Here is a 22,229-nt window from a genome sequence, read left to right as displayed (position 1 = left end):
CCAGAAAGCTACACTTTCCGCTTAGTTTTATTAATGTATGTGTTGGCGCTACTAGCTTTACTTTAAATATTTAATAGTCATTCTGCCCAGTGTCCATTTGCAAACAACTTGATGAATTTGAAAATGTAGACATATTTTCTATAGCATGCATGTTTTGGTCCAAGATGTCAAGTAATAAGCTTGCTTTGCTGCTCTTGTCTTCTTTGATCCAGGAGTGTTTCGATGGCTTTATGAAACTTTCAGATTTCCATTTCTGCCGATATACGGAGGATTTCCGGTCAAATTATGCACTTATCTAGGAGACCCGATACCATACGATCCAAATGTTACTGCAACAGAACTGGCTGAGAAGGTAACTTTATGCTCAAGTATTTGCCTTCCGAATATATTATTTAACCTCCAATTTAGTACAAAATATTAGGGATACAAGTGGAGTACACTCCTCTGTAACACGCTGCACAACCTCATTACATGGCTCCTTATTTGCTAATCTTTAGCTCCTCACTATGAAATCGTTGGCACTGGCCATGCTTGGATCCCCCGCTCATAAAAGTATCACACAGTGCCCTGCAAAATTCCCCCTCCCCTCAACCTTTGGTCGAGAACCATATCCAAATTCTATTCCTCGTTTGTTCCCATTTTGCATCATATGTACAGCCAAACTGTATTTGTTGACCGATGTGTGCTTTATAACACGTATGTATGTATGTGTGTGTTTGTATTGTCACAGACATGTATGACACGCTATAAACCATAGAAAAACAAAATTAAGTTGTCTTTCTAAGAACATAGGCCATCACTTTGCATGTATTTTTTCCATTTTTTCCAGACCTATTTGGTTCACGCAAAGCCTTCAGTTGGTTTTGTCCTTAAGTTACACTAGACTGACTTAATGTTTTCCCAGCCTACTTGACTCTTTTTGCAAACGTGTCATTGCTTTCATTACATACTCTACTTTACCAGCACTGTACTTGCAATTTCGGATACTGCACAAGAACTGTTCCTTTTCAAAATGTGTACAGTTACCCGAGGAAGAAGGCTGTGAATGACGGTTATAATGAATATATCGTTTACAACACCATCTGTTCGTCATACCTGCTTACTTGTAGTGGGTGCTAAGGGTGCCCTATCACCATCTGGAAAAATATTTATACAGCTTTAAACCAACATTTCACCCTGCCGCCTTCATCTTTCATGATGACGGGCGCACTGTGCTGAAATTAGGCTTAAATCGGTCCTATTCAGGAAGCATCAATGTGCCCACATTGTCTTGAGTCCACTCCGGCAACCATTTTTGGAGTCTCAGTTTGCCGTCAAACACCAGGAGCATGTGGGAAACTAGAGTCCGGTGTGTGGCCTGAAGTCCTAAGTCACTTTGAACCCTTCAGACAATTTCCAGTTGTGACAGACGGGTCCTCACACTAACCCCCAGTATATGATACTCAGTTGTAGCTCGAGTCTCCAGCAGGCCCCTGGCACAGAGATGCTCCCTCTGTAAAAGTGGCTGAAGGCCCCTGCATGAATTCGTTGGTAACAGCCTGGTGAACTTCGGGGTGACCACGATGCAAAGGTGACTAATGATCTAGGAGTCTCGGGAGGATAGCTCAGGGGCACTGTGCTCGCCTTGGAAGCAAAACGACACAGAGCAATGCAGGTTCGATCTCTGGGTCTGCTCTTAGAAACCTCTGGGTATTAAGCGTGTTATAAACAACCAATTACAATTGCAACGATCTTAGGAGCTCTGGGACCCCTTCCCAATAAGGAAACAAATCATAGCACACTCCCCTCCATGTGACATCAGCAGCCCGAGCGCTATGCAATACCCCTTCTCATGACGTTCGTGCACAACCAAGACAAACTTCCTCTGTAAGCAATGCATTCACAGGGCTCCATGTAAATGCACAAGACACCTCTGCGTTTATTAAATATGAAGCATATTTAAGTCATTTTTTTTAATCATTATGGACCTTAGCACCCTTTTCTTAAACATGTTAGTTGACTTACTTTGTACTTTTTAAATAACATTGGAAAAGTAACTTAACTTGCCCATCTTGCTCCGCCTGGTCTTATCAGTGGCGTTCAACCTAGTCGACCACCAAATTCTTACCAAACACCTCTCCACCGCTGCAGCTTTTTCCCCTAACGCCACCAGTTGGATCCAATCCTTCCTCACTGATGGAACCGCCAGAGTCTTCAACCCCACAGCAGCGGCTGCGCCAATTCCCATCCATGGTGGAGTCCCTCAAGGATCTTGTGTTTCACCAACGCTTTATACCATATGTACAAAGCTCTTATTTGATCGTCTTGATAACCTGGGTGTTACCTACACCAGTTATGGAGACGACACTCAGGTCCTCAACACACTCACTGGCTGCTATGAAAAAGATTCTGAGAAACTAAATGAAATCTATCTTGAAATTCAGGCATGGATGGCAACTCGCAACCTCTGCCGTAATGACGACAAGATGGAACTTGAGTGTCGGCACTCAAGCCCGGCTAAATAAACTCGACCCTAGGTACAACTCTTTTAACATCGACGGAAAGATCATCAAAGTTGCCAATGAGGTGAAAACCCTTGGCGTCTATCTAGACTCCACCCTCTCTCTCAAAAAACAAGTCAATTCCACAGCTTCTTCAACAGCATATACTAACAAATGAATCAACACCTGCAAACCTTTCTCATCCACTAACAGCTGCCTTACACTAGCAAGGGTTCTGATCTTGTCCAAACTGGATTACTGTAATACCCTATTTCTAGGCTCTACTGAGCACAACTTGAATAGATTAAGAGTTCTCCAGAACATCGCCCTTCGCTGTCCCCTCAACATACCACGCTCCAGGTACATATTGTCCTTCACACGAGACTCACTCTGGCTACCAGTACGGGATAGAATCAAACTACGTTCACTCGTCATTACTCTTAAATGTCTGGCCAACACAGACCCCCAATACTTAACTGACATAGTCTCAAGACATTCTTCTACCAGACCCATTAGATCATCCCACCTACACTGCCTCAATATACCCAAGTATAATCTAAAAATGGCAGGGGGCTCAAGATTCCCAGTGTTAGCAGCCATATGTTGGAACTCCCTTCCCACTGCCATTAGAGCCGAACCATCTTTTTGAACCTTTAGATCTAGGGTAAAAACATGGCTCTTTTCCCAGTAATTGTAGTTCTAAAACTGTATGAGTGGCCGCAATGTACCGTTACTTGCCATCTGATCCCCAGACCTGCATTATAGCTCAAACTAGTTACTAGACTTCTTGCAGTAACTGTATATTCTGTAAATGTTTTGTATGGACACTTACTACACCGCGAGATGTCTTGTATCTGTACTGGCTTAATTTTTATTTTTCTCTATACATTTCTTGCATGTATGCTGTAACTCAATGACTTGTAAATTGATATCTATCTGGAACTGCGTGACCAAGCTAAAGTGCATAGATACCTGAGGGTTAAGTGCGCTATAGAAATAACTAAACTTTTAACTATATATATATATATATATATATGTATATACCAACACATTAGTAACAATCGCCTCATGACATCTGCATACATTAAATCAGAATAGGTAGGTATTGAAACACAAAACCAGGGCAATCGATTTGAGCTTTTTTTTTTGAAACATTCAAAATGAATTAATTTTGAGTAAAAAAACAAAAAAAGTACCATAGTTACAGAGATGGACTTACTGGGAGAATCATGGGTCTAGGAGTCAGCACACCTAAAGTCATCACGCGTTCCACCCTTACATCAGGGGATCGTCGGGTGTAATTTCACTAACTGGTTCAGACTCCATTTTTTGTGTTCCCTTCAGACACACCCAGATCACCTGACCAGTTAAATTTGCGGTCACATGTTTGCAATTTTTTAAACGGTGCTCAAATTACTACTAAAACGAGCACCATTTTGGAATGACCTTTCCATAAAGTGTATCAATCAAAAGGTTCTATCCATTTAAAGTTAGAAGTATATGGAGAACTAAATTTGTGTAAATCCCAAAATACAGAACCATATTGAATAACAATATACATAATATTGAAAGGAACCATATTATTCATTTAAACATATTGGCCTGGATTTTTTGTTTAAAAATCATTTCAAGTGAATACATTTTGGCAGCCATTCATATAAACATGCTGGTGCATTAAAAATTGGAGGCAAAAAATGCTTGTGGCTACCAGCATTCGTGCTGTGCTGCTGCCAAAAACAGCCCAAGTGGGTTTTCAATTCAGCTGTTCTACTTATTAAATCTGGCCTCAGTGGGCAAAAAAGTACATGTTGGCTTATGCAACTCAAAACACAAGCGGCTAGATCCAATACTGTAGATAAACTCTGCTCTGTGTCTGATAATCCTCCATTTTAATCCAAGCAATAGACCCAAGATGTTATTTTTCATAAATGTTAATCGTCCATCAGATGTACACCAGCTATTCACCTGTGTTATGTCCTCTTGACTTTTGAGTACTGAATTTAATAATCAATTTAGATTCTAATTTTCTTAAATGTCTTTCTCCATTTTCCTTTTCTCTGATGTTCTGGAATATGGGCCAATGCTGTGTATTTTAACCGAGAAGCATCACTACATATCTTCAAAGTGTATAGCCAAAGGATAAGTCACATCTTTGTTCTTTATGGCTATTTAGTGTTGCAAAATTCTTCTCTTAAGTTGACAAATCGTAGAGCCAATGTACATGAGACTGCAGGGACAGAGTATTGCATACACCTACAAATGATCGACTCTTTAATTTCCAAAGTTTGTTTGTTGTCTTTGCCAAATCCAATCTCAGTCCCTGTTATCAACTGATTACAAATTTTACATTTATGGCACTTGTGGAATCCCATGTTTTGATTATTCTTAAAAGAATCACTTGGTGAAATTCATTCTTTAATAATCTTGGCCTTGTAAAAAGTCTGGCTTGGTCTTTATCTGCTTGGAGAGTAGGCCAATGTTTGTTCAAAATGGATCTGAGATGGCCTGCTTTTCTAGAAAATGGCGTAATGAACCTCACTATGTCTTCTTCATTAGCTTCCATTTATGCTTTTCTTGCTTATTAGAAGCAACTGTCCGCTCTCTGTCAGTATTGTTGGATTTTTGAAGAGCAATGTTTGTATTGATACCCCCTTGCTTTGAATCTGGTAGCAATGTTTATAGATTCTTCATCAAAATCTGATTTCTTGGAGCAGTTTCCTTTTTCTCTCAGTAGTTCCCCATAAAGAATGCTTTTGAGTAATGTTTTGAGGCGATAACTGTGAGCATTGAAAGTGCTCACTCCCCAAATTACCAATACAAACTCAGAATAAAAGACACACCCCAGTAGAAATGAGACTAAGAGAACAGGTTGCAAGGTTGCCAAAGTTGTATATGGAATTCGGCATCAAGAGAACTCTGCGGCCCTGTGAGCGCTCTGGCAAGCATTACACTTACAATGGATTATAAAAAAAAAAGGCGTCATCAGTGATGTCAGCTATAAGGTTTACAAAAATTCAATATTATTGGTTACACGGCGACATTGCATAGGGGCCTGTAGGTGCTGCTGTGTCAGGATTGGCTGCTCCTTTGGCAGGAGGGTGAGCCTCACGTCGTTCTGCTGGACGTATCTGGGTAGGGCGAGTGTCAGGTCATGCTGGTGATGCGGTTGAGACTAGCTAAGCTGGCATAGATACTAAATCTTGGCATACAATAAACAATGACAATCAATATACCTTTAAGTAACTCTTCGAGGCTTTACACGCTGTATATACATCACTTGATCATTTTGCATTGGGTCCTTCGTAAGGTGAAAAGTGTGGGGGTCTTACTTTATGAGATGACCTGGGGACTGGGCTGGTCTGGCACATCTGTGCGAAATGGGGGGTGGAGTGACGCATGTTAAGTTTAGGACAGGATATACGGTGACAGAAGTCAGAGTTTATTGGCAGCACTTCTGTGGTGGTCAGCGCAGTGGGGGCACACTTCTGTTACATCAAGAGAATACCTTAGGAGGGCACAGGGTTACACAAGCAGTAATCTTCCAACAGGAGGTGTGAGAGAGCAGGTTTTTGGAGATGGATGAGCTACAAGGCATGGTTCAGGCTGGTTCACACGCAGGACAGTGATCTCAGAGGAAGAATAATATGAAACACAGTATTAATTGTTGCAGTTAGCTTCAGCGCATCCGTGAGAAAGGGATTTGGGCCGCGCAGAAAAGGTGGGGGCGGCTGGTGCTCGCTGTGTGCGGCGCTGCCGAGGGGAGAGGAGACTTCGTAGTGCCGAATTGAGGCCTAGTCCAAAGTTGGAGTCGAGGGTACACAAAATGGAGTCCAAGTGTCTTGCAATAGTCCCGCCTCTACTCCATCTGAGGCCTTGTTCCACATGGCAGCAGAAGGGCAATGGAGGCGTCCCCCACTAGTGCAAGAGCAAGCGGCTCATCTCAAGTAGAATGTATGGGGTGGCTAATTCCCCCTTCCTTCCAGCATGTAGAGTGGAATTTTAAGCTGTTGGTTTTCCATAGTTTGCTATGTAACTGCACTTTTTCCGGAAATCGAATGGCATCTAAAAATATAAATTCTTCTTTACTTTTGGTCGTAGGTAGCTGTAGATTAAGGGATTTATTGTACAGCACTGATATATATTCTTCTAGTTGTTCTGATGAACCTTTCCATATTGGAAACAAATTATCAATAAAATTATACCAACAGACTTTTTGTTCCACATAGCAATCACGTTTTTCTGCTAATGCTGTTATAAGTTCCCACCATCCCATGCATAGGTTAGCGTAGTTGGGAGCTACACAGGAACCCATCCCAGTCCTGCATTTCTGTCTGTATAATTGTTCTTCAGACAAAAGGATGTTATGTTCAAGGCAGAACTGGAGTAATGTTAGAATTAGTTAATTATGCTGTTGAAAACCCACTGATTTGCTATCCAGCAAATATTTACATGCTTTGAGACCTTCCTGATGTCTGATGCTAGTATGTAGGGAAGTCACATCCAATAATGCCAGTATATAATCCACATCCCAGAGCACTCTCTTGATTTTATTTAGATCTCTGGTATCTCTAAAATACAAACTAAGGTCTTTGACAAAAGGTTGCAGGAAAATGTCAATCTATTTGGAGACATTTTCTAAGAGGGACCCTTAGAGGAGACGATGGGTCTTCCAGGTCGATCAGTGGTACTCTTGTATACCTTGGGAACAAAATACATGATCAGTGTAGTAGGGAACTTGATTTTTCGGAACATCAATTCTACCCAGTCAATCAAGTTTAGATGTTCCAGTTAGTGAGCAATTCATCAAATTCTCTATTGGTCTCCAATAACAGTGAGACTTCACAATTTTCATAACATTAATTGTCATTCAAATGTTGTCCTGCTTATTTCAAATATAGATTTCTATCCCAGAGAACTATCCCTCCACCTTTATTCACTTTTCGTATTATGATGGAGTTGTCAGCTTGAATATTTTGTAATGCTGCTTTCTGTTCTTTGGATAGATTTGAAGGGTTTTCTCTATTGTTATTGGTTGACAATTTCCTTAAATCTTAAAGACTAGTTCTTGGAAAATGTCTATATTGATTGCATTGATGTTTGGGCAAAAATGACATTATACTTTAAATCCACTCTTTCTAGGATGGTCAGTTTCTATCCCATATCTCCTGGAAATGTGTGTTGTCCATGGTAATGCCATTAGTGAGTTATTCGTTTGTTATGGAGTCCAATGCAAATAGTGCTTCTAGATCTTTAACTGATAAAGGATTCAGGTTAGAATGGTCCTCATCTATTTTTTCTTGATCCTCTGGTTTCAAAAGGAAACATCTCTTCAATTTTCTTTGGAATTTGAATAGGTCAATTCTAGTTTGTTCTAGATCAAAATCCTGGTTTGGGCAAAAGGAGAGACCTAACTCCAATACAGATGGTTCCATAGGACTTAATCGTTTCTCTGAGCCATTGAAGACTTTTAATGTTAACTCCTCATTCCTCGTCCCCTGCCTCCGGATCTCTGACCTCTGTCTTGAGTGTATTGTCATACATTGGCAAGATGTTGTTCCTAGACTTGTTACCTCTCCTCGTTGGCCTCCTTTTTCTCCTCTTCATGACAAACGTTATTGGGCTTTCCTTTCTGCCATGTTGTCCAGGTGGAGGAGCCTAACTTTCTCTAAATAATTCAGTTTTGCTGGTCTTAAATCTGGATCAGACGTTTCTGTTTCTAATGAGGAGGGTAAGATAAGGGTGATGACTGTATTTGCTTCCTGTGTTCTTAGCTGGTTCTTATTTTTAATTAATTGATCCTTAATAAGTTAAACAAAATGTGTGGCAAATTTATAGATTGGTCCTTGTTCATAATCTCTTTTGTCTCATTGAAACCTTTGCTGTTTTCTCAATCTTCTCTCTCCTTCAGATCGCTCCAAATTCTCTTCCATTCTTGCCACCTTGCGCTTACATTCATCTTCCACTGAATTATATAGTTGGTCTTCTAATTTTCAATTTCCAATAGATGTCTGTCTCTGTGTCTGTTTTAGCATATTTCATAAGTCTTCATCATTAAAAATGAGCAGAAATTGGTGTGATCTGTCCATTCTGCTATTAATTCTGTATCTATTTCTTCGTATGTCAGAATGGTGAGAATTCAAAAGCCCCTTGGAATCCTCTTCATTTCTGTAAATGTTGTCAAGGTCATGGTCTCCCACCATTTGCTGATTTCTCACTTCTTGAATCTCTCCAACGCATCCATTTTCTGCTGGGCTGTGCTGAAATTCTGTTTTTTGGTCTTGTTGTTCCCACCTCTTCTGAGTCTCCCTTGAACAGCACTGGTCTCCCTTGAACAGCACTTAGGAGGCAGCCATCAGCTTTGCCTCATGTTCCTCTGCCATGTCTTCAGGGACAGTCTTTGTACCAGGCCGTGCAGGCCTGGTACAAAGATGAGAGGGAAACCCTCTATGGGGTGCCGCCGCTAGCACGAGTCCTCCAGGAACACCTCTGCCATCATGATGATGCTACTTTAGTCTCATAAGAAAGTTAGTTAATACTGAGTACTGTAGTGTGTTGTAGTTGTATGTTAACTTTCATTTCACAGAGCTGCCTCAAAATCAGACTCCGTCTGACTGAGCAGTGAGCACTGACAGTCTGCATGTATGCTCGTTCTGCTGTCCAGCAACGCCAGGCACCACATTGATTTTATTATGCTAGCAATATTAAATGGCAATTTCTGTTGCTTTCACTTCCCCAGGCGGCCAGGCCTGGCCACAACACATGGCTTCCTCAGTGAATGTGCTTCAGTGTCCGCAGGAGGGGAGGGGGGTGATTGATTATATTGGGCTGTCAGTGTGTTATGTTGGCACCAGCGGACAGTCTTTAATTGTCCATCATCGCTGAATCCACCCAGGCATAAGAGGTTTAAGCGTCAGGCAGGCGCCCCGCCAAGGTCAGAACCCAGGAGGAGGTCAGAAGCCACCCCTGTGCTTGCCAAGAAGATTGACCTAACGATTGTTAACCGTGTTATTGGTAAGGTTTTGTATCCGTGACAACCAATGAAAAAAGCAGTCCAGCTTCCATTCCATTACTCGCTCAAAAGCATTTCTTGCTTAAACACTACACATATGTTTCAAATTTAAAATTCTGTGATAATAAATACAATTATTACAGTACAAAAGCCACAGAGGGATCGTGCCAGATTGTGCGTAGTGGTACAGACAGCAAGGGGTGGGGGGAAAGTACAGAGAGCACTGCCTGACCAGTTGGTCATGTTAGCGTGGAGCTGAAGGACACTAACTTAAGTCCGAGCCTATACCCATATGTCCATCAGCCGCTACTTGGATGCGCCTGCTGTGCTGATCAGCACGAACCCGGGGGCGGTGACGACGAGGGACAAGATGGTAAAAGAAAAAAAAGAAGAGTCGGGCCAGAGAGCAGTGGACTGGGTAAAGCATGGGTATTGTGGTGGGAGTGCATTCAGAATACTCGTCTGAACCCCCACATGCCAGCTCCCAAGGCCATGCCCTTCTATTCCTGTAAAGCCACACCTATTTGTTTTGCTCATTGTTTGGCTTACGCAATTATGCATCACAGCCAGCGCAGGAAATGGAAACTCCTGGCTGATCAGCACAGCCAGCCCATCCAAGTAGCGGCTGATAGACATGTGGGAATAGGCTGGACATAAGTAAGTTAGTTCAGCCCCATGCTAACATGACCAGTTCCCTGTGTTTGCCCACAGGCAGTACTCTACTTTTCCCCCACCCCGTGCTATCTGTGTCACTACCACTGCCCACGATATGGCACGATCCCTCATTGGCTTTCGTATTGTAATAATTGTATTTGTTGTCACAGATTTAACCCCAGTTTTCCAGATCGGTCGTGTTGGGGGTCACCTGCCATAGACATCCGGCAGGCGCCCCTAGATGCTGTTTCCATCAGCACACCACAGGCCCAGTGCCTGTGGGGGTTTGGGGCCTGCCCTGGACATCTGGCAGGCCCCCGGGCACTATGGGACATCAGCGCCAGCGGGGTGGGGGCACAGCCTGCCAGGCTCCTGACCTTGCGGACCTCTGCCACCGTCCTGGCACGAGGGTCCCATGGCACCAGGGCCTGCAGGGCTGGGCCGCCATGTGTAGGCCTGCGGCCTACATCTTCAATGAGACCCGGACTCAGACCAACCTCATGGCCCATCTTAAAGGGGCAATACTCGTGGGAGGGACACATCCCTTAAAGGGGCGATACACATGGGAGGGTCACACCTAACACTCCTCCTTTTTTTATAAAGAACAAAACGAACGTTGCTGAAACATGCATGCATCCCATCCGTTACAGAACAGCAAAATACTTAACACTTAGAACTTGTGGGGTAGACCAATAATAGGATATGCCACTAACGCATACATGGCTAACTCCAACAGTTACAGACACAACATATACTAACCCATTTCTAAACGGACTCGATAGTAGACAGTCATGGCCGGTGAGCTGCTGGAGGAATATAGGCAGTTCTACCACCGTTTGCAAAATCCTTTATTAACCTGGGGTTCGGGACGGCAGCTAAACAAACAATACCATGGTTGGCGGTTGGCACTCCATGCACACCTTGCGACTGCTGGATCACAGCCCCACCGTGTTATTCTTTACTGAGACCACTTAAAGCATGTAGTTACTATGCAGGTTCACAGCATCAAAACACACAGGATTACTGAGTCCTCTTTAAGCAACTGCAGGAGAGCAGGAGACTAGTTCATCTTCCATCAGCGTCCGTTCAGGAGTCACTTCCCGAGTCCAGGTCCATTGATGGTACAGTTCACGGCCGGCAAAGCCGCACCTGGCTGGTACCAGGGACCACATCGGCATAGTCCCTTGATGTTCAGAGCAGCAAGACGCCGGTCGCAGGGCGTCCAGGCTGCGCCATGTGCTGTTAATAGGGTATGGGGTGACAGGACATCAATCACCCCTTTCATCTTTGATGTTCTCCCGATCCGGCTCATCTCTTTCCTCCAGGAGTACAAGGGGGCGCACAAGCACTCATGATGATCTGCAACCCATTTCTTGATTGATGCACTGATTCTTGGTGTTGGGGCCTTGGGCTGCCTGGTTAATTGGTCAGACACAAGTTCTCGGCTAAACTCAGGGGGTCCGGCTGGTATCTCCCCCAAGCGCTGTTTAGCCTGGTCCTGGATGGCATAGCGTGCAGGGTGTAATTAGTGACCGGCAGCCAGGGTGTCCTCAGTGGCAGGCAGTCAGGGCCACCAACATGGTAGGCAGGGAGGCTTGTGATTCTATGGCGCTGTTCCGGGAGATAGTCACTTCTATGCTGGATGGCCTTCCCTTGTCCTGCCCTGCCAAGGCTACATCTCTTGCTGGACAGTACCGGTATAGCAGGTGCACAACGATATCCGGTCTCTCAGAGTGCCCGGCAGCGCAGAGTGTCTCTTATCCCATGCAGCACCTCATGGATGGCACCGTTAGGGCGGTGTACAGTGCGCAGATCGCAGGACGTTCCAACGTCATGGCTTGGAGCCTCGATGAACATGAGGGGGAAGTCCTACTGTGGAGGTGTTGTGGTCCCTGTGGGTGTTGGTGCCGTAGCTCCGCTTGGTGTCTTGTGCACTCTACACGGGTTGCGCCTTGGGACTGGCTGCTGGGGCGCCTCTGGCCGGCAGTTGCTATCTCCATTACCACCGGGCATCGTGGGTCCTCGCTGGGACTCTAATTCTTGCTGCCAGCACGAGGCCTGGGATCCTCAATGGGGCCCCTTTTTTGTGCCAGGAGCTCCGACGGTAAGCATGCCTTCTCTTCTTCACTGCTCCTTTCAGAGCACAGTGTCTTCTCCCCGGCAGCAACCCGGGATCAACTTTGAGGTGCATTGGGCAACATGGCCCCACTCTGTGTGGTACCTCTCCTGTGGGTCTGGCACCAGACACAGGCAGGGATGCCGCCATCGGCCTTCTTTGTTTGGGCGTTCCGACCATAGTAACAGTCACTGCCGGTGCTCAGGATCGTACTGGGGCTCACACGGATGCCTCTTCATGCTGGAACCCCTTTTCCATCACCGCCGGGCCCGAGATCGTGCTGGGGGCTCTGGCAGGTGGTCGTTCTGCTCTTACCAGAGCACTGCAACAGTGCTCCAGAATGGCGCACTTTCTTGAGGTCACCGCTGCAGGGCCCAGAGTCGGGCTGGGGCTCTCCTCTATGCCTCTCTGGATTGGGCACTGTGCTTCCAGTTCACTACCTGTTGTCCCAGGATCATGGCAAACCTGTCTTGTTGCTGCTCCAGGTGGAAGCACCTCTTGGCCCTCACCGTTGGGTCCCGGGTCATGCTGAGGGCCCTTTCACGAAGCTGGTTTGTAGAGCACACTGTTGTCGCTCCTTGAGTGGCCCTGGCTCTCGTAGGGCAGCCACACTCACCCCAAGCAGTCTGGTGTTCTCCCGGGGTGCTTTCATGCTCTCAGGCCCCTGACAGTAGCATCCCACTGCACCGTCATTTTGACGTCCACCCCACAGCCGGGCCTGAAACAATGAAATGACACTGGGATGGGTGCTTTGTCTTGGTAGACTAACGTCCCTGTCCAATTGACGTCATCCTCTATCCCAGGGAGGATTTTTAATCACCTTCCATGCCTTCAGGCACTCTTGCTGCACTCCAATTTCAAAAGTTCCAAATATACTTTTTTAAAACCGATATGTGCAGCCTGTGTATACTGTGGAGAGGCAAAGAATGTTTGCATGGTATAACTGCACACACCACAGTGACGTCCCACAAAGTCTAAAAAGCTAGAAGATTGGTGATGCTCAATAATGTGGACCATTCTCAATGAATGGTGTAGAACACAGAGTGATACAGCCGTATTTATTCTTCCACAAGTATTGAATTTTACGTGGCTTTGGGTGGGAGTCCTGCACACCTGCGCGCAAAGGAGACAAAACTTCAGTCTGTATCAGTAGCAGTTAGACAAAGATCCTGGAAGACATCCCACAATTAAGGCTTTAAATGAAGACTTCATCTCGTTCATATTGACATAAGTGTTCAGGCTGCATCGTGGTGAAAATTGCAACTGCGGGGAGCGTGAAGGTCCGTATGTACTCACGCACAAGGAGAGCAGGACGTTTCCGTTTTATATTTATTCGATACTAGGGGTCCCGGAGCTTCCTTCCATTGCCGCAGGGCCCGGGATCACAATCGTGCTGCATCGCCTGCCTGGGGCCGCTTTGTTCTTAGGCTGAGTAGTGTGGGTTCCCCCCCCTGCTTTTGACCCTGTTGTCCTATGCCCTGACCCAGAAATGATAAATGCATACACCATTATGTTTTCGTGGAAAGATTGGTGGCCATAGGCCTTTTTTATTATATACAAAATTAACGCTACACACTGGTTATGACAACTGTACAATAACCAACGCTTTTTGGGCACCTCGTGTCCAGGGGTTGGGATGCCCCCCTTCCTTTAGACTCCATTTCGTTGCCCTGTGGCATCCTTTCCTGGACACGTGCCGCCGCCTACGACTTTTCTTTTACCGTGTACCGAAGAAAAGTACTCGGCGTTCCTTTTCCGGATTTCATCCTTCCTTTCTTGTAGGGCGGGTTGGGTGGCAAAACGTATCCTGGTCCCCCTTTTCCAGGCCCTGGGAGCTTACCCGAGTGAGGTGAGCTCCTAACCTGGTTGTGACTTGGCCCCGCTTTCTTGTGTTACTTATACCCCTTCTCCCTTGTGTTGTGCTGATTGGGGGCCGGCGCTCCTTCCTGTCCTCCCCCCCTGTTCCTTTCACACCTGGTCTTACTTGTTTTGCGTTTCCCTGGGAACGCCGAGGGTGGGGGCGCCGCTCTGGCTGCCCCTCCCTTTTGTTTTCCCGCCGGTTGTCTCCCCCACCCCGCGCCTAACTCCCCAGGCCCTCCATCGTGCCGCACTTCGTGCAGCACGGGGCCTGTGGCATAGGCTGAGTAGTGTGGGTTCCCCCCCTGCTTTTGACCCTGTTGTCCTATGCCCTGACCCAGAAATGATAAATGCATACACCATTATGTTTTCGTGGAAAAATTGGTGGCCGTAGGCCTTTTTTATTATATACAAAATTAACGCTACACACTGGTTATGACAACTGTACAATAACCAACGCTTTTTGGGCACCTCGTGTCCAGGGGTTGGGATGCCCCCCTTCCGCGCAGATGGGGGAAACGCTCCACTTTGTTTCTCCTGCAGTGAAATGCAAATGCCCCACACCATGGTGCAGAGAACCTGCAGCAGCAGCACTGCCAGCTGCTCCTCTCCCCGGCCGCACGAGCACCCACTTCACAGAGGGCCGCGACCTGGAAGGGGCCCATCGGCTGGCCACTCTTTACTTCCTCTGGGGTAAGAGGTACTCCAGATGCCACGCACCAGGACGCAGACACCCACGCTCCTTAAACGGCGGGCGCCCGCTTCCTCCGCTCCCCGGGGGCACTTCTTGTACGGCGGATGCTGTATGGGGGGGCACTCCTCATCCAGCGGGTGCCGCAACGGGAGTGGCGGGGGCACCTACTGTACGACAGATGGGGAAAGCCTGTGGCGAACTCCTACCCAGCCGCACGAGCACTCTATTCAGAGGGCCGCGGCCGGGGAAAGTCGCCGGCAGGGCACCCTACATTGTCCTTTGTTGCCGCTTCATATCGACTTCGTTGGGGACAGACATACTTTACAACCAATAGCGCACTGCCATCACGTTTTTAATTCTTAACACCAAAAAAGCCGCACCTTTCAAGGGGGCTTTCCCATGGCCTGGCTGAGGAACCCAATTCACACGTTTAAAGCCAACTGTCTCACGGCCTCTCATACGCCAAGCCAAGTGTCTGCAATGGGGACCAGGCTCTACGTAATTAATAGCTTGCAATGATTCGTGTAGATGTGATTTAAATCACAAATGTTCAGTCCCGGAAAAAGGGCTCACAACTAATGCAGTCATTCCCTGCATGACTGTACATGCTTTTATTCAACTATTTAAACATTATTTTACATGATGTGCTATGTGTGCCTTTGAGTTTGTACAAGGCATATGACGGTAGCACTAGCCAGTTCATATGTGAGATTATATTTTATGATGTGAGGACTATGCCAGTCGTATGATGGCATTATTAGGGCATTGGTAGATGCACGTCAGATAGTAGGGCCAACATCTATTGTGTTGACTGATGGCAATTTTTGTTTAAAGAGCACGCTGGGCAGGGGATGCGCATATGGAAAGCAAACAGGCTGTACAGCTCAAAACCAGAAAACGTTGCCCTATATGTTTACCGGGATTGTGTTGACCATTAGTGCGAACAAGTGTGACCAGCACCCAGACCTTCTGCCACAGTAAATGCTGAGGTGAGGACCGTGACGCAGCACCCACCCAGGGGTGCTTAGCTCCCTGGCTGGCTCCCCACTGTGCTCTCTAGGAAGCGATTCCTGGAGCCCGGGCCAGAGGAAACTCTGCCCGCTTCCAGGCCCTTTCATTGGGTCACTGTGTGCAGTGCTGGATACCGATCAGCACTGCACCTTTCCCCCGAATCAGGTCCTGCAGGCTCAGCGCAGCAGGAGTGGGTCTGATCGAACAATGAAACTCATATGCTCTTGGCTCTACTCTGTGCCAACTGTGGGATCAGTGGCACTGCATTCCAGAAACTTTGCACCAGTGTAACTTGAGTACCTGGGTGTTTGGTGACAATGCTTCGCTAACTTTGCCATACGATGGAAATAACTGACAAACTCTTATCTGGGCATGTGATGGCAATAGCTGGCAATAGACATGGCGAATTTCTGGGTCTATGGTAACAATACCTAGAATATGTATGTAAAATAAAATACCTGTCAATCTTAGGATGTTGACATGTAATTTTCTTATTTTTGCTAGTAACGCAAGGCATGTGGCAGTAGTACCTGAGCAAGCACACAATGCCTTCCCCTAGAGGTGAGAGTGATTCGTACACGATGGAAATCTCATATATGATGGTAATACATGCCATATGATTAAAGAACTTGACCATACCATAGCAGTACCTAGCAAATTATAGTGCCTGGGCATATGCTGGCAATAGCTAACAAAATATCTGAGGGCATATGATGCAAAAATACGGTAAATGGCATAAATATCTAGGCATATAATGGCACTTCTTGGCACAGAGGGTGTTTTGTGGGTCTATCCACAATCGTATTTGTGTGTGGATCACAATAGCTTTGTTAATAACGATTAGATTACTGCCCTCTGAAGCATGAATAAACTGTCCCCTTTGGCACCATCCAAAGGAGTCGAGCAGAATGCAGTCACATTCCGAGAGCAATCATTGAACAGCTAATAAGAAGAGTCACTGCCCATTAATCAGAAAGCATCATCTTGTTTCATGCCTGCGCAGGACCCTACGCACAAGCAAGCTCTGTGTTCACAGGTTTGATTAACAGCTTAGGTCATCCAAGTTCAACCTGCAGTCACACCTTTTAAATCGCTTATGGCCTGACTCAACGCTTTATACCTCATAGGGTCAATACATTGAGTACTACCTAAATGCGTAATATCGCCTGTTTCAGTGCTTGTCAGGCAGGAATCTGTCAGGAAGCATTGTACATAAATAAATGGGCTATTTATGTATCATAATTAATAAAACAAAAGGGCCTATTGAGTATATCGATTCTCTCTAACTCATCAGTCTGGCAATATATTTCTGTATTTTCATTCTGGGGCTTTAAATGTGCGTTTTGCAGCGCTTGCATTACAAGCTATGTTCTCTCTTCCCACGGGATATGCAGACGTGTTATCACATCATTGCCTTCTAACACTGGTTTCTCCACATCAGCCATTTGCTGACAAAGAAGGGTTTAGAGCTCTTCAGTGGGTATTTCGTGTTTAAGCTCCCTGGCAGCTGGCTGTCTCGTAATAATCAGCGGCTATTTACTTTGTTTGTTGCCATTGTAAAGTATGCATAATGCGCCCACGGGTGCTTCAGACTGTTTTCTCTCTAAGCTAGGGAGCCTACAACCCTCATGTTGAAATGGCCCCCACACATCTTCAGCCCGGGCCTGCTTCAGTAGAGTGATAACCACCAATCTACGGTGTGGACGCCTCTAATATATAGTGGTGTGACTAAGCCTTATATGAGAGCAGGGTGTTCAGTGGGGATTGGTACTCTAAAAAGCTGACTAATACATGAAAGGGTTAAGTCAAGAAAAGCTACTTTTTGAACACATAATACAGGTTACATTCGAAGACTGTCACCTAGTATCTAATGTGTGCATTTTCTATTGCAAAGTGGAGGGTAAGGGCTGGCTAACATGATGGAACCTCACTCTCCAGTCCTATTTCAAATCCCCAATTTAAAGTATTTTAGTTGAAAAATCTACTGTTGTAGCGGGAGGCGGCTGCCGTTTAGAATAAGTAACACAACCCCGGTTTCTGAAAGAATCGGTGCTCAGCTTCTGTAAGTGGGTGCCTCCTGGGTGGCTTCAGTAACTAGCCACTGAAAAATCAACACGCTAGTAACAATCGCAACCTGACATATGTGTACATTAAACCGGAATAGGTAGGTATTGAAACACAAAATCCTGGCAATCGATCTGCGCTCTTTTAAAAACTTTCAAAATGTATTCATTTTCAGTAAAAAAAAAAAAAGTACCATAGTCAGACATGGACTTACTGAGAGAATGATGGGTCTAGTAGTCAGCACTCCTAAAGTCACCACGCGTTCCGCCCTTACATCAGGGCATCGTCTGGTGTAATTTCACTGTAAATTGTTCAGACTACATTTTATAGTGTTCCCTTAAGACACACCCAGATCACTTGACTAGTTCAATTTGCGGTCGCATGATTGCAATTTTAAAATGGCGCTCAAATTACTACTAAAACGAGCGCCATATTGCAATGAGCTTTCCACAGCGTATATCAATCAAAAGGTTCTATTCATTTAAAGTTTTAAGGTATATGGAGAACTAAATCTGGGTAAATCCCAAAATACAGGGACAACTGTGTTTTTTTCAGTGGTTAGTTTCAGAAGCAACCCAGGAAGCACCCACTTGTAGAGATTGACCGCCATTTTTTTCAGAAATGGGTGTGTTATGTACATATATAAAAAATCGCCTGGGCAGGAGGACCACCAGATGTCATCAGATCAAGGCAGTTCAACCGGAAGGAGATCATTCTGTGGCTATTTGTAATATGCTAGAAATAGTACATGGACTCAGGTGGGCTACCAAGATGTCTATTATGCTTATGCAGGGTGGGGTAGGTCAAATGGAAGTGACCTATGCTAAAGAGGGTCCGACCATATGTGTGATATAAGGCCAAGTGAGTTGGAGCCCGGTTCTAGCAGGGTGGTTGTACATGGTGGGATGCTGCTTGTTGACTTTCAAGTCTGAATAATTGGAACACAACTTGGCCATTCCGTACCTGGCCTCTTAGTCTTGGTTTTTTCCTTACATCAATACTGGTATTCAACGGTTCATGTATGAACTGGAATACACTGATGAGGAAATGCATACAAGGTAAAGTCAAATGGTTGAGATGACTGCTAGTAGGAGTGAAGATTTACCAGATCCTGAACCGAGTCGAATGGAAGTCTACTTAGTGTACCTGCCATCGTTGTCAGTTGATGCCAACTTTGATGAGAAAACCTGTTGACTGGGAAAACTCCACCTGCATCGCCTCCATATCGGAAGATGATCCTCCTGCACTATGTGCGACCAAGCAAACGGACTTCAGGGCAGCATGCCTTACACTTTTGGTTCTGAGAATGCTTATGGTTCTGATGCAAAAACTTTGTGGCACAGTTCGCCTTCATGCTCCCAGCAATTAGTGAGTATTGTGTGTATTCCTTCCCTTTTATGGAATACATTTTTTACAATTTGCTTTTAAAGTACTTTGCAATGCGATTGTGCATTGATCACTATTGTTCTGTTACTGAATCGTAAAATGCATCATTGTATTCTGGACAACTAATCCATTTTTGTTTGTTATATAAAGTGTACAATGTGTCCATTGGTTATCACAATCTCAAAGGCATTGTTAAAATGAACCAAACCATAACGCATGCAAGCTAATTATGCTATGCCCATGTTTTATATTTTGTATAATTTTTCTATATTTTGGTTGGTATGTGCTTTGTGTAGAAATGATAAAAGATTATTTAGAAATTTTAATGCAAGTCACTGTATATATACCTTTTTTTTAATCTGTTTTGTTGCTCAGTGCTGTTTTTAAAGATAAGAGTGTAAATTTTTTAGTATGACTAACGGTCAGATTGGCCCATCGGTCGTTCGCCCCGTGGCCGGACCGAAATCACTTGTAGGTGGGCGAGGGGCCGGTTTGAAGCCCACACCTGAGCCCGTTTGTTAGTGCACCATGGTGTCTTGGGCCAGCTCAGTGCTGCCTGCAGGGCCTGCCTGCTCTGCATGATCAGGGCCTGCAGGCAGCGAGTTGGCGTGAGACACCATGGCGCCAGCCGCCAGGTGAACTTTGCCAGGTGAACTCACTGGGGTGAGTGATGGGGGAGCATGCACACACTGTCTCCTGTGCCTTAGAAGACCCACAGTGCGCAGACTGTCTTCAGCCAGCAAGCTGCTCGCCTTTGCATGGCAGCACCCAGTGGGGGTCCTGCTGTGTGTCGCTTCCTGCCCATTTCTGGGAGTGTAGGGACAGGTGGCAGAGGAGCCCAATGCAATGTCCTCCTGTGCTATCTCCCACTTTGCCCTCAGTCCGAACTGCCTACTGCCGCCTCCCTGGAAATTAAGGGGAACGCAGCAAGATACATTGATAATATTAGTTGATAGATTTTGCAAACAATTCGCTCGTGCCTCTTCCTCCTGGAATGTTGTCCTATGTCACTGTCATACACCCCTCTGGTCACCAGCCAAGCAAATGTACCCGAGGCATTTCAGCAAGAATAGCGTGGCCCCATTTCTACACACTTTATGTTGCTTCATTATTTTGAGGGTTGGGTTAATCTGACAATGCATGTCCTAGGGCCACAATATTTTCACAAATTATTGGCGTGCCATGCACCTCACATGTTGAGAAACGAGCTAAAAAGGAGAAGGCACGTCGGGTCTATGCTGTTATATCACCAAATATTGATAGAAGTGCGTTGAGAACGCCAAATGATGCGTTCCTAATCAACACATAGACACGGAACATATAGCTTGCCCAAGATCACAAGGCAACACTGTAGTTCCCTTCACAGTAAGTTTTGCTTTGGACCCTGTGGGCTGGTATTGGAGCATCACGGACATTCTGTTTGTATCTAGGAGCAGTAAGAAGAGGAAGGGGGTCAGACTAGTAAACCGTTGCCGGCAGAGTGAGCCACTCAGGCACTCAGCTAGAGCAGCACTACCTCAGTGCTTTTCTCCCATCGTATTCCCTGTACCCGCCCACCCAGTGCAAAACCCTATGGAGTTAATGGGGACTTCTCTCACCCTAATACTGGATGGGGAATTATTTTAGAGAAACGGACGGGCACCATATCTGTGGCTTTGTATCAGCCCTCAAACACTGAGAACATTGACCGTGAGATGGCCAAACAGCCCTGAGGCTCCGGGTTGCACGCTACATGGGACGTCGGCTTAACAGCAACATTGGTCATAACTACTAGCAGAGTGCACGGAAAATCATAAATCACCAATGCAATTACGAAGCCAATACTTTGAACTAAGTAAGACGCAATAACTTGCAACCACACACTTAGGAAATAATGAGCACTTATACAGCTATTTATTCAAAGCTTAGAAGCAACCAGTGATAACATAGAAATAAATCACAGAAGAAACATAGAAATAAATCACAGAAGAAGCAAAGAATTCAAAAGGAAATACATCACCGTGAGCGTAACTGGATTCCTCATCTCGCCAGAAGCGGCTGGAAGACCCCGATAACAGCCAGGCCGAGAGCACAACAGCCCACAGGTATGCCAGACGAAAGCGTCCTCCTCCGGCTGAAATCTCACCTGACGGCTCAGGGGTTCCGCATATATTCCTCATCTCGCCAGAAGCGGCTGGAAGACCCCGATAACAGCCAGGCCGAGACCACAACAGCCCACAGGTATGCCAGACGAAAGCGTCCTCCTCCGGCTGAAATCTCACCTGACCGCTCAGGGGTTCCGCATATATGCACACTTCAAAAAGGGGTGGCGATTTCTCAAACCTTCTGGCAACGCACTTGCGCATTGATGAGCAGCCGTTGGTTGCCAGCTGGGTCAACCGACAGTACCCTCAAGCACAACGAAAAACAGTCCCATAGCTCATAACAAGACATAACAAAGTTAGCTTTCCCAGCAGAAATGTCCTTGACTGCATACCAGGTTTGGAAAGCATGTTTTCTTCAGCACCGTGAATCTAACTCTCAGCAAAATGCGTGCAGCTTTTCACTGCGGCATGAAGTAAATATCCATCATGGCTCCGAGCACTCCCAGAATGCACTGCGCACCAGCGCCATGTTTTAGCTCAAGCATAACACCGCATAGCGAAGTAACTCAACAAATTGGCACACATTGATTTATTTATTTATAGAGCGTTTTACACCAAGGCGCTGTACAATGGCACAACATAATACAGAGTAACAACAACAAATAACATTGGAAGCAAAAATTACATCATGAATCATACAACAAAACAGTGCAAAGAGCAATTAACGGCGGGGGGAGGGGAGTGGGAATAGGTGTGGGGAGAGGAGTAGGAGATGGACTGGATGAGGGAAGGTGGGAGGGGGATAGAGTGTAGTAGGAGAGGGGAGAGAGGAATTAGAAGAGGGGAAGGAAAAAAAGGGGGAGGGGAAGTAGAG

The 22,229-nt window shown here is 45.6% G+C and overlaps 1 protein-coding gene across 2 annotated transcripts in view; it reads left to right on the top strand.

Moving 5' to 3' along the window:
• The window catches only part of TMEM68 (transmembrane protein 68), a 410,518-nt gene that overhangs the window by 340,488 nt on the left and 47,801 nt on the right, over window positions 1-22,229 (top strand). For both annotated transcript variants that reach the window (XM_069621059.1, XM_069621060.1), the window contains one exon: window positions 213-352. In XM_069621059.1, coding sequence (XP_069477160.1) covers window positions 213-352 — 140 coding nt within the window. The remainder of the gene's footprint in view (window positions 1-212; window positions 353-22,229) is intronic.

This window comes from Ambystoma mexicanum, chromosome 5q (assembly GCF_040938575.1).
Source record: "Ambystoma mexicanum isolate Mex_15411 chromosome 5q, UKY_AmexF1_1, whole genome shotgun sequence".
In the NCBI taxonomy this organism is placed as follows: Eukaryota; Metazoa; Chordata; class Amphibia; order Caudata; family Ambystomatidae; genus Ambystoma; species Ambystoma mexicanum.
Note: the sequence above shows the minus strand (reverse complement) of the source record. Positions and strands in the feature narration are given on the sequence as shown.